The sequence below is a fragment of the Astyanax mexicanus genome, chromosome 25, assembly GCF_023375975.1.
Source record: "Astyanax mexicanus isolate ESR-SI-001 chromosome 25, AstMex3_surface, whole genome shotgun sequence".
Lineage (NCBI taxonomy): Eukaryota > Metazoa > Chordata > Actinopteri > Characiformes > Acestrorhamphidae > Astyanax > Astyanax mexicanus.
The window spans coordinates 4444773-4457146 of NC_064432.1; the positions used below are offsets into that span (position 1 = coordinate 4444773).

At 40.3% G+C, this 12374-nt stretch overlaps 1 protein-coding gene across 1 annotated transcript; it reads left to right on the forward strand.

Annotated features, from left to right (window-relative positions):
* The first annotated feature begins 629 nt into the window (after positions 1-629).
* mgarpb (mitochondria localized glutamic acid rich protein b) lies at positions 630-12156 on the forward strand. The gene is made up of 6 exons (XM_022681679.2): positions 630-743; positions 5253-5353; positions 5617-5689; positions 6613-6870; positions 9498-10019; positions 11190-12156. The coding sequence occupies exons 1-6, from the start codon at positions 662-664 to the stop codon at positions 11225-11227; spliced, it is 1074 nt and encodes a 357-aa protein (XP_022537400.2). The 5' UTR covers positions 630-661; the 3' UTR covers positions 11228-12156.
* The last annotated feature ends 218 nt before the right edge of the window (positions 12157-12374 follow it).

Below are 12374 nucleotides of genomic sequence, written 5' to 3' on the forward strand. Positions count from 1 at the left end.
AGTATGAACCTCGAGTGTATTATTGCGATTACACCACAGTTCTATTATTAAAATAGTTCCATTGCTGCTCTGTTTGTAGCTGTGCTGTTTGGCTTGTGTTTTTGTGGGTCTAGTACTGGTATATACTGGTCTTATACTGGTTTATACTGGCTTTGCAACCCTGGCACTGCTTTGGACAGGTATTACAGTGGTTTATACTGGTCTGATGCTGGTTTTGTGGGCTAGTATTGGTTTATACTAGTCTTATACTGGCTTATACTGGCTTTGCAGGTCTAAAACTGCTTTGGACTGGTCTTACCCTGGTTAATACTGGTCTGAAGCAGATTCTGCTGGTCTGGGACTGCTTTGGATGAGTCTTACATTGATTTATACTGATTTGATGCTGGTTTTGTTGATCTAGTCTGATGCTGGTTTTGCTGTTGTAGCACTGTATTTTAGTGGTTTGATGCTGGTTTTGCTGGTCCATATTGAGTAGAACCATGTCAACACTCTCATCTGCCTTTAGTGAAAGTAATTATATGGGCGGTGCTTCGAGAGGAAGAACTGAAGGAGGAGGAGCATCAGGGCTGGAGACTGCACACACACTTACACACACACACACGCACACACCACACACTCTCTCTGCTCACTCAGACAGGGACACACTGTGCGGTGGGCGAGGATGTTGTGCAGGTTGCTGTGTGGGGGTCTGCGGGGGGGTCTGCGGGCGGTGGCAGGCAGGAGAACACCTGTACCTGCTGCAGGTAAGAGCTTTAGGTAGCAGCTGTGTACAATTCAAAGATGATAATAATTAATCAGGGTTGTTGATCGATTTACAAAAACTAAAACTAAAAACCAAAAATCTATCGCATTTCCCTTCCTCCATTAACTTTGTGTCCACATTTACATTGAATCCATATTCCACCAAGCTCTCTAAAAAGACTCCAATATGGCAGGACATTGTGGACAAATAGGAGGGAAAATAATTAATAATAAATAAAAAAAAATCAGATTAATCACAGGTTAACACAGTAATACTGACAGCTAAATATTATAAATGTTATATTTCAGACTTTTTATGATAAATATATATTATATAAATTATATAAAAATATAATATAACCGTAGTTTATATGTAATAATAACAATTCATAGGTTCGTAAGTAGGGTCAGTGGTTCTGTATAGATCCATAACAACTCATCTGACATCCAGTTGAATGTGTAAATGGTCCTGCTCTGTGTTTTTTTACGTGGGTCTTTGATCTGACATGGTTCTGCACGGCATCAAAAGATTACAAATACTATTAGAACTCTTATTGTTTTTGCTCTGAAACGCAGAAGCCTTTTCCAGTACCACTAGAACTGTATTGTGTATTTGTAGCGTTCCTAATTATGTTGTGAATACTGATATAACCAGACCCATGTTTAATCATGCATTATGAAGTCTTTATATATGTAGAGACTTTCATAAGTGTGGTTATAAACACTTAAATACAAAACAAATATATGTCCTGGTGGTATTACATTGTTATGTATACAGAGAATAGAATAGTGTTTATTAAATATTTAAATATAAAATACATAATATTTGATAGTCTATTTACATTCTATCTGTCTGAATGTTTGATAATCTATTTATCTATCTGTCTGTATATCTGTCTGTCTGTCTGTCTGTCCGTTTGTCCTTCCGTCCAAACATCTATCTAACATTGCCAAAATTTGCTGTAACTTTTACACTATATATTTGTTAAAGTGCGTGTGTAATTGCTATCAATCTGTCTATCTATCTATCCATATTACATTGTCTATATATTGATCTATCTCTCTGTTTGTTGATTTATCTTCCTGTCTGTCTGTCTGTCTGTCCTTAAGGTCTTCACAACCTGGGACAGATGGTGTAGATTTTAGGGTTTCAGTGTTGTTTGATCAGTGTGAGCTCTGCAGCTCCGGACTGCAGCTCTCCTCCTCATTCCCACAGACTTACAGCTCATTCTGTACAAAATTCCAGAGCTGCTTCATAAACACACACACACACACACACACACACACACAATCCCCTGGAGGCCTGTTCAGTTTAAACTTTAATTTCCTGCAGCTCTGATTCGCTGCAGGACGTTCCTCAAACCCAGCACACACAAACATGCTCAGACTGCTCACACGTGTACGTTTTTGTGTGTGTGTGTGTGTGTGAGTGTGTGAGTGTGTGTGCTGATGCAGCTCTTTTCAGCATGACTGAGCTGACGCATTCACACACTGATTTGATGTGAACTGATTTAGGAACACATTCCTCCACCCAGACCTTCACAGACCTGCTGAACCGCCATCAGATCAGACATAAACAAACAGCATCTCCACCATTACATAACCACAACCAGCCAGCTCTGAGTGTGTGTGTGTGTGTGTGTGTGTGTGTGTGTGTGTGTGTGTGTGTGTGTGCATGTGTGTTTTGGCTCTTTAATGATGATGGATCAGGTTGTTAGCAGAGCAGACCGGCGTGTCCACCTTGACCTCTGCTGCCACTGAAATAAATCAGATTACAGCCTGAAAATAACGTAAAGCTGCTGCCTCGATTCACCCAGGAGTGCAATCGCTGCTCAGTCACCACGCCAAACACTGACTCACCACACTGCACACACCCAAACACTAGAATTACCACATCAAACATTCACATCTCTGCTCAAAATACTCACATCAGTGCTATAAACACAATCAATTATAGAAAACGCAAAGTTACAACTGATAATAACCAAAACTGCTCCAAACACACAAAACAGCTGATCTAAATACTAATATCAGTGCTATAAACACTCAAATTACCACATCAAACACTGACTCGCCACTCTAAACACACAAACTGGTCCAAACATCAAAATCATCACTTTAAACACCCAAAACATCGGATCTAAACACTAATATCAGTGCTATAAACACTCATATTACCACATCAAACACTGACTCGCCACTCTGAACACCCAAACTGGTCCAAAAACCAATATCACCACTCCAAACACACAAAATAGCTGATCTAAATACTAATAGCAGTGCGATTAACACTCAAATTACCACATCAAATACTGTCTCGCCACTATAAACACCCAAACTGGTCCAAACACCAACATCACCACTCCAATCACACAAAATAGCTGATCTTAATACTAATATCAGTGCTGTAAACACTTAAATTACCACATCAAACACTGTCTCACCACTTCAAACACCCAAAACATCTGATCTAAATACTAATATCAGTGCTAAAAACACTCAAATTACCACATCAAACACTGACTCGCCACTCTAAACACACAAACTGTTCCTAACACCAATATCACCAATCCAAACATACAAAATAGCTTTTCTAAATATTATTATCAGTGCTATAAACACTTAAATTACCACATCAAACACTGACTTACCACTTTAAACACCCCTATTGCTACAAAAACTTAAATCACTGCTCTAAACATCAAATACTGAATCACCACTTTAAACACGCCAGCTGATCTAAACATCAAAAACACATCACTAAATACTTACATAACTGCTCTAAACACCTGCTCTAGATACAGAGAGACACATACAGTAAGTGCTATAAAACACCAAAGTCACCATGCCAAACATCCAAATAACTTTAATAAAACACCAGAATCACTTCTCCAACCAATAAAATCATTTTTTTAAACCAAACTTGCATCTCTAAACACCTAAATCAATGCTATAAACACTTCAAAATTAGAAACACATGCAGCAGACTTTCAACTGTGAATACCCAAACTGCTCCAAACACTGGACTGTGTACTGATTGGCTGATCTAAACACCAGAATCATTTCTCTATAAAGAGGGAGTGGCAGCTTTAAACACACAAATCACAGCTCTAAAAGGCTTAATCACTGCTCTAAACACCCAGAGCAACAAATATAAAATTATCTAAATAGTAAATAAAGTATAAAACTCATTTCCTCCTCAAGTTCTTGTGTAATACATAGTCTACGACTAGATTTAGGCTCCAGTTTTTGCTTTACTGTTACAGTGTGTCATGCCAGCTGTCAGCTCAGGCAGGTGTGTTCCTTACCTGAGTACAGTCTGAAATATGAGAAAGAGCGAGAGATAAACAGATAGAGGAGAGGATGAAAGGAGAATAGAGTGAGAGAGATGGAGCACTGCTGTACACTCTGTTCCTTTAACACAAATGGGTTGGGGGGTGGGGGGGGGGGGGGTGAGTCACTAAGGCTGGGTTATTTGTGATCTAAAAATGCTGCTGAAAATCCAATAAGACACACACACAGGCAGGTACACAAAATAGAGTAAATGAGATGTACTGGACACAGGAAGAGGAAATGACAGACTGATGTTTGTCCAAATGGTAAACACACACACACACACACCAGTTTGCAGTCGGAACACACACCACGCCACAGATTCATAACAAAGGTCAGCTTGAGATGGCCAAAAGATAATCACTCAGGAGGAGAAGTGTAACAGTCTGGAGTGGCAGCATTACTGTCTGGAGGGTAAGTGTTACAGTCCGAAGTGGTAGTTATACAGTTGAAAAGTGGAAGTGTTACAGTCTGTAACAGGAATGTTAGAGTCAGAAGCAGAAGTGTTACAGTCTAAAGTGATAGTGTTACAGTTTGGAATTGCAGTTATTTAGTCTGAAAGTACTTTTGTTGTAAAAAGCGCTATATAAATAAAATTGAATTGAATTAAATTGAAAATGGGAGTGTTACAGTCTGTAGCAGGAATGTTACAGTCTGAAGTGAGAGTGTTACAGTCTGGAGTGTGAGTGTTACAGTCTGAAGTGGACGTGTTACAGTCTGAAGTGGGAGTGTTACAGTCTGGTGTGGGAGTGTTACAGTCTGAAGTGGAAGAGTTACAGTCTGAAGTGAGAGTGTTACAGTCTGAAGTGGGAGTGTTACAGTCTGAAGTGGGAGTGTTACAGTCTGAAGTGGAAGAGTTACAGTCTGAAGTGGGAGTGTTACAGTCTGAAGTGGAAGAGTTACAGTCTGAAGTGAGAGTGTTACAGTCTGAAGTGGAAGAGTTACAGTCTGAAGTGAGAGTGTTACAGTCTGAAGTGGAAGTGTTACAGTCTGAAGTGGAAGTGTTACAGTCTGAAGTGGAAGTGTTACAGTCTGAAGTGGAAGTGTTAGAGTCTGAAGCAGAAGTAGTGTGGCGCTCACACACTTTAGTTCATTACTGATAGTAAGGACATATACATGAATATTTTCCATATACAATGCATAACATAAACATTGTGTGTATGTGTGTGTATATCCAGCTCTGCAGGCCCGTCACATGTCCTTTGGAATTCCTACCTCAGGCTCAAACCTGGCCATCATGGTACTGGGAGGAGGCTCTCTGACTGCTGCTCTCTTCTATGTAAGTCTGTCATTCCTCTGTCTATGAGCTGTGTTGAATTAAAGCATTAGATTGGCAAAAGGACTGTCGCTTTAACCTTAGGCACAGAAGGCCTCAGGCTGAGGAACATAGTTCTGTGGAACATAGTTCTGCTGAATGTAGTCCTGCCCATCCTTTTACACTGAGTGATTGAAGTGCAAAGACATCTGGAATTTACCTCCATTGTTTTCCTTCCCCAGCTTACAGCATTTTCCATTCATCAATGTTTTTTTATGGTTCCACAGGCGTATAAGACTGTGCACTCCGACAGTGTGAGGTACAGCAACCGCATCACAGACATCGAGACCAAACTCACAAGTAAGTTCTGAGGATTAAACCAGTTTTAGAGTTATAATGTAGTCCACACACACTATTAAATCTTTTCATTTTGTTATCAGATGACACTCACAAATCATCATATGAATAGAAATAGTTGAATAAAAACTAGTTGAACACTGATTACAGAGGTGGGCCAATGTAGTGTTAGGAGTCTTTCCCAAGAACTATTATTGGTGTAGCGCAGCATTCAGTCACCCAGGTCAGGAATTGAACCGCAGTCTTTCACACACAGTGTAGTTGTTAGCTGGCAGGAAGTGGTGGTATCCACTGTGCTACATCAACCATACAAATACAAATAGCAAAATACTGTAAATACTGTGTAGGAATGCAAAGTAGGAATACATTTCCCAAACATTGTTGGACCACATGGTCAACCAAACTGACCAGGACCTCATCAGAGATTAGCGTCTTCCTCGTCCTTGTCCTTGTCCTCCCAGACCTCCTCCTCTTATCCTCAGTCCTCTGCCTCTTGCTTCCAATGTTGGAATCCATTGCTCCAAAGCAGAGGAGCTCACCTGTTGCCCTTTAATGCTAAAGCTCTGACTGCTAATTGCAAACCTGTGTGACAGGTGTTTGCCCATGTGACGAGTCAAATAACTTAGATTTTGTGTGAACAACAGTTTCTTCATGAAAATTGTGCCAAATGCAGAAGATTGTGTTTAGTGTTTTGAATAAGTGTGTTTTAGAACTGCATTTAAATGGGAAGCAGAAATTGTGCTTGCAGTCTAGCAGAATTAGTTTAGAGGGTTGGTGCATGAGTTACATGTGGTAGTCATTGTGCCTCAAGTGCCAGTAAGGTCAGGAAGAAGTTAAGAGGCTAAGATGTCCTTCACTCTAGTTCTTCTATTCCTCTCTATGACCAGCAATTTATAAATTAAACATTTCCTTTTAACTCCTTTCAGCTCCAGCAGATGAGCCAGCTTCCATTGCTGAGGTGATGACAGTAAACGCAGTGTCTGAGGCTGTGGAAAGCGTGGAATCTGCAACTGAAGCAGCGTCAGAGGCTTCCGACCCGGGGCCTAACCTCCCAGCGGATGTTTCCGCAACAGAAGAGCCAGCTGCTCAGACAGTGGTTGCAATAGCAACAGAACCGCCCCCTGAAGTCAAAGAGGCTGCTGAAGATCTGGTTAGCGTGGCCATGGAAGCAGCCGAGGCAACGGGTGAGCCGCCTGCTGTAGAAGAAGCCCCAGCTCCCTAGACCACCTGACCCCTGCAATGATCATTTAGAGACCTGTGTACAGTAGCGGTGTTATGTCTGTAGAGGAGGAGGAGAAGGAGGAGAGTTATCACATCGCCCCCTGCTGTTTTGGTTCAAAATGTAGGCTAAAAGAGAAACGTTTTCAAAGGCAGACAGCAGAGGGCACAGTTCTACTCTTTCTCTACCAGTATGGTGGTATTTTGGTGTCCTTGGTTGTACTGGTCCTGCCTCTGAAGGTAAAAAGGCTGGGTGAAAAAAGAATAGGTGGAGCTAATCTGCTGTAGGCTGAATGAGGGCGGGTTAAAGTGCTTTAGGCTAAGTGGGTGGGGCTAAACTGCTGTAGACTGAATATGTGGGATTAACTCATGAAGCATGAGTGGATGGGGCTTTCCTTCTCTAGGCTGAATGAAGGGGCTTAATTTCTCTATGCTTAATGGGTGGGGCTAAACTGCTGTAGGCTGAATGGGAGGGGCTAAACTGCTGCTCTCTCTCTCTCTCTCTCTCTCTCTCTCTCTCTCCTCTAGTGTGTGAAATAGAGTAGTTCTACCCCAGTGCCTTACACACAACTTAATGTAAGATAAACTCATTCAGATTTGGGGTTTGGTGTGAAATTGTCTTTACAGTGGTTACAAATGGGTCCAGGCATTGTTTGCCATCACTAGACCAAAAATAAAACCATTTTATTTACTATACAAAAACCCAGCAGTCAACTTACATGTGTCTTCTGAGGTTTATACGTAGTAAAACAGTGTAAAATCTGACAAAATCCAGTTTTCTTTAGGGACTATTTTTGCCATACATCACCCTGCATATTGGATATGTATCCCTCCACCAGGTTTATGATACACAATCGTAAAAACATGTTTTATACCCAAAGTCTCAAGCTTTAGGCTTTTGGTTTAATAACTTTCCTGGAGGGAGCTTTCTTCTTGGAAGAATTCAGACTGGGTACGTTTATCTAGAAAGGGGTGTTTCACAGCAAACCACAGTGACTGATTCTGTTTACATCTTTTCTGAAGCATTCCAAAAAGAATTAGCCAATTATGGCCTTTTTTAACCAGTTGGGGGTCACTGCCATTTTTTTCTTAGCGTTATAAGTTTAGTTTGTCTTTTGTAAGTTCATTTTTACAGTCTCTGGTTCAAGTAGATCTGACACTCTTCTTAAGTTAAAAGCTTATTCTTGTTTAAATAAAGTTCATTTATCTATATCACCATTGCAGAGTTTTTCTGTACACACACACAGAGTGACTACACTACTACACTACTAAAGCCTATGTGTACAATATTACTTGCTGTTTGCTCACATCTAGTGGCAGAAGGTAGTACAACAGCAGTGCCGCCTCCACAGATCAGTTAAGCTGGGTTATTGGGCCTGGTTTTAGGGTTTGTACGTCGGTTTTCCAGACAGTGATTAAGTCTAATCCTAGACTAAATTTTCCTTTCTTTGAGAAAGCTCCATTTAAAATGATGTATATTCCAAGCTCAATCCCTGTCTGGGAAACCGACCCTATATGTAGGACAATATGTAGGACCTAGTAGACAAAATGTCAGCCAATCAGCACTCAGTATACAAAATGTCAGCCAGTCATCGTTCAGTAGACAAAATGTCAGCCAATCAAAACTCAGCAGTTAGAACAGTAGCCAATCAACACTTAGTAGTCAGTATCACTGGAATTCTGGAATTTATGACAACAGCCAATTGTCTAGTCTATCTAATAATCAGTAGATGGAACAAAAGAAGTAGCTAGAACACTAGTTGAGCATCACTCTGTAGCCAGACAATCATCACTTAGTAGTCAACATTTCAGCCAATCAACATCCAGTAACATCCAATCAACATCAGCAAAACAGCTCTTAGAAGACTAGAACTCAGCACTCAGTACCTAGAACACTAGTCAATCAGCCCTCAGTAGCCAGAGTGTCAGCCAATCAACAGTCTGTAGCCAGAATGCCAGAAAAACAACCAATCAATAATTAGTACTTAGAATGCCATCCATAGCAAATCAGCAGACAGAATGTCAGCCAGTCATCACTCAGTAGACAAAATGTCAGCCATTTAGCACTCAGTAGTCAGAACACTAGCCAATATACACACAGCAAACAGAAAAAGTCAATCAATGCTTAGTACTTAGAATGCCATCCAATCAGCTCTTAGTAGAGAGAATGCTTACATTCAGCATTTAGTAGCTAAAACACCAGCCATTCATTACTTAGTAGCCAAAACTCTACTCAATCAGAACTCAGTAGTAAAAGCTTTAGCAAATCAACACTTAACTGTCTAAATACTGGCCAATTAACACTTAGTAGTCAAAAGCTTCAGCAATTAGACACTAAGCACTAAGTAGTCAGAATGCCAACAAATTAACACTACAACAGCGACCAGAAAAAACGGCCAATCAACACTTAGCATCAAAATAACAGCCAATCAACAATAGTCACTACTTCACCGCCATGTTGCAAGCAAGGTTGGCTTCTCGTGAAAAATGTGTTCATGTGTCGCCCCCTGGTGGAAAAGGTATTTATCTCTTAAAAACAGAGACAAGACATGTTCATCACTTTAACTTCACTCCTGGCATGATATTCTTGCAGTGGCTCCGGTGTTGGAGGTTCTGGACGCTGTGAAGGTTCTTAGCAGTTCTGTGGCAGAGATGGCTGCTGCTTCAGTGGGGGACGAGAGCAGCTCAGCAGCACTAGCGCCCCCCATTGGGCGAGCAGAGGAGCGGAGGGTGGTTTTGGCCGAGGAAGTCAAGCTGGAGCAAGTTTACGAAGATTTTGCGACCTCCAACAAGGAGATACCGCACTGCTATCAGTGTTCTGACTCACACTCTGAACATGCTGAACTTGAAGCCTCTACAATGCCCCCTGCTGGTCTGGAGGACACTTCACATGTTGGACATGTGGAAAACGAATACTCTCCCATTGGTTTAGAGGGTGCTGAGGGTCCTGAAACCTCCCCATTCCATAATGCTGGTCTGGAGGACACCTTATATGGGGGAAACGTGGAACCTGAACAGTCCATAATGTACCCTGCTGGTCGGGAGGAGAACACAGCGCAGGATGATTGCCTGGAGGATTACACAGCAGCCTTGGAGTCTGTGGAGGAGACTGGAGGTGTGTTTTTTATTATATTTTAATATTTGATATTGATATTTCAGAGGGATTAACACAAACAGATGTTAAGATTTATCTATTTAACTATGTCGCAGCAGCACTAAATTCGTGCAACATGCATTTGTAACAATCAAGCTATTTAACCAGCTGTTCCAGAGGTGAACACCACATGGGCTCACCATATGTCTCTGGAATCTTAAAATGGGAATCTTAAAATTTACATTGGTGGTGGAAAAGTGGAGAGGAGTGATCTGATTGGTTCATAAAAGGCAACTGTAACTGAAAGGATAAAACGGGTTAGTAAAATTCACTCTATGGACAAAAGTATGTGGATAGACTTCATAGACTTAGCATCAGTAAGGCCAGGTAATGAAGGTGGATGACTAGTTCCGTCTCTTCAATGCTTCCCAAAAGTATTGGGTTGAGCACCATCATTCCAGAGAACACAGTTTCACTGCTCTACAGATCAACGGACCTCAATAGAGGAGGTTTTTAAAAATGTCTTAGCCGACACGTGCAGCATTTTAATAAAAGTAAACCCGTCCCCTTCCTTCTTCACTGATGTAGTAAAGCATGCATGCAACTTTTCCAGAATATCCACAGGTTGACACAAGACAAAAGGGATTCTCTAGACCAGGGGTAGGCCATAGGCCGCGACACACCCTGACGACACAGGTTCTATCCCGTTTGAGGAGCTGTGTTAATAATCTTTCCTTTTTTCTTGGGACTAGTAGTACCCAATTGCAGAACAGTTGGTCTTAAAGCAGGTAATGCTTTAAGACCAACTGTTCTGCATTTGGGTTCAACAACCCTCTGTGATGGAGAGCTACTAGTCTGTATCACTCCATCCCATTACACTTCATTTTCCAAAACATAATTTTGAAAAAGCCATTTTCATGTGGACAGAAATACAAAATGGAGATACAATAATAAAAAAAAAAAAAAAAAAAAAAAACGTTTTAAAAAAACTCGTGCACAATTTGTGTGGACAAGACTGTAGTTAGGAATCCTAAATCAGTAGGACTTACTCAGTAGAAGAGTTTTCAGACACTTGGTGTATAATCAAATCCAAATTGCTGCCTGATAAATATTAGTGGGTAGTGAGTCCCAGATCATTGTGTATAAATAATGTCTGTGTGTGTGTGTGTGTGTGTGTGTGTGTGTGTCTAGCTGAAGATGCAGATGAAAAGGACACAAGGGCGATGTGAAGAAAACTGACTTCTGGAACCTGGAGTCAAACAGTCAAGCTTGATACTATGTTACTTTGTTACTATGATACCCTGTTTCCATATTAGTATGTTACACTATATTAGTATATAGTTACTTTATTACCCACCCGGTTACCTTGTAACACTGTTAGCCTAAAACTGTTACCCTTAAACCTTGTAACTATGCTACCTTTTTTACATTGTTTCCATATTAGTATGCTATTCCATTACCCTGTTACCTTGTTACCCTGTTGATTCCCTGTTACCATAATTGAATGCTACTCTATATTTTTATGTTACTCTATTACCTATTCTGTTACATGGCCCGGCTCACTGATACCCTGATACCTTGTAACTATGTTACCTTGTTTCATTGTTAGCAGGTTGCCCTATTAACATATTAGTATGCTACTCCATTACTCTGTTACCTTGTTACGTTGCTATCTTATCATATTGTTACCCAGTTACTCTTCTGTTTTGTTGTTATGCTCTTACCTTGTTACCCTGATTCTTTGTGATTATGTTACCTTGTTGCATAGTTTTCATATTATCCCTGTTACCTTGTTAGATTGTTACCCTGTTGTTTCCCTGTTACTATAATTGTATGGTACTCTATTACCTATTCTGTTACCTTGTTACATGATCCTACTACATTTTCACCTTGTTATCTTGAACTATGTTACCTTGTTTCATTGTTATCACGTTGCTCCATTATCATATTAGTATGTTACTTCATTATCCTGTTACATTGTTATATTGTTACCTAGTTACTTGACCCTGCTTTGATTGTTATTTTCTTTCCATGTTACCCTGCTATCTTGTAACTGTTACCATGTTACATCTTACCTTGTTACATTGTCAGTCTTACTTAAATAAATCAGTATATGAAAAAAATACTGTTATACTGTTACCATGTTACTTTGTTACCATATTCATATGTTTTGTTTCCCATTTACCTTATTGCATCTCACCATGTTACAAAATTATTTAAAACATGAGTACATAATTTGTTTAAAAAAAACTATTCAGTGGACATATCTGCTGCGTTACAGTTTAGCATGAACATTTGATCCTTGTTGGAGTTTCAGTTTTAATTTATAAGTTCTCAAAGCTCTCTGACTCTGTAGACTCTGTGTTACAATGTGTT

Coding starts and splice junctions, on each gene's coding strand:
- mgarpb (XM_022681679.2), top strand. CDS start 662: ATGTTGTGCAGGTTGCTGTGTGGGGGTCTGCGGGGGGGTCTGCGGGCG. Junction 744..5,252: donor AACACCTGTACCTGCTGCAG/GTAAGAGCTTTA, acceptor GTGTATATCCAG/CTCTGCAGGCCCGTCACATG. Junction 6,871..9,497: donor GGAAGCAGCCGAGGCAACGG/GTGAGCCGCCTG, acceptor ATATTCTTGCAG/TGGCTCCGGTGTTGGAGGTT.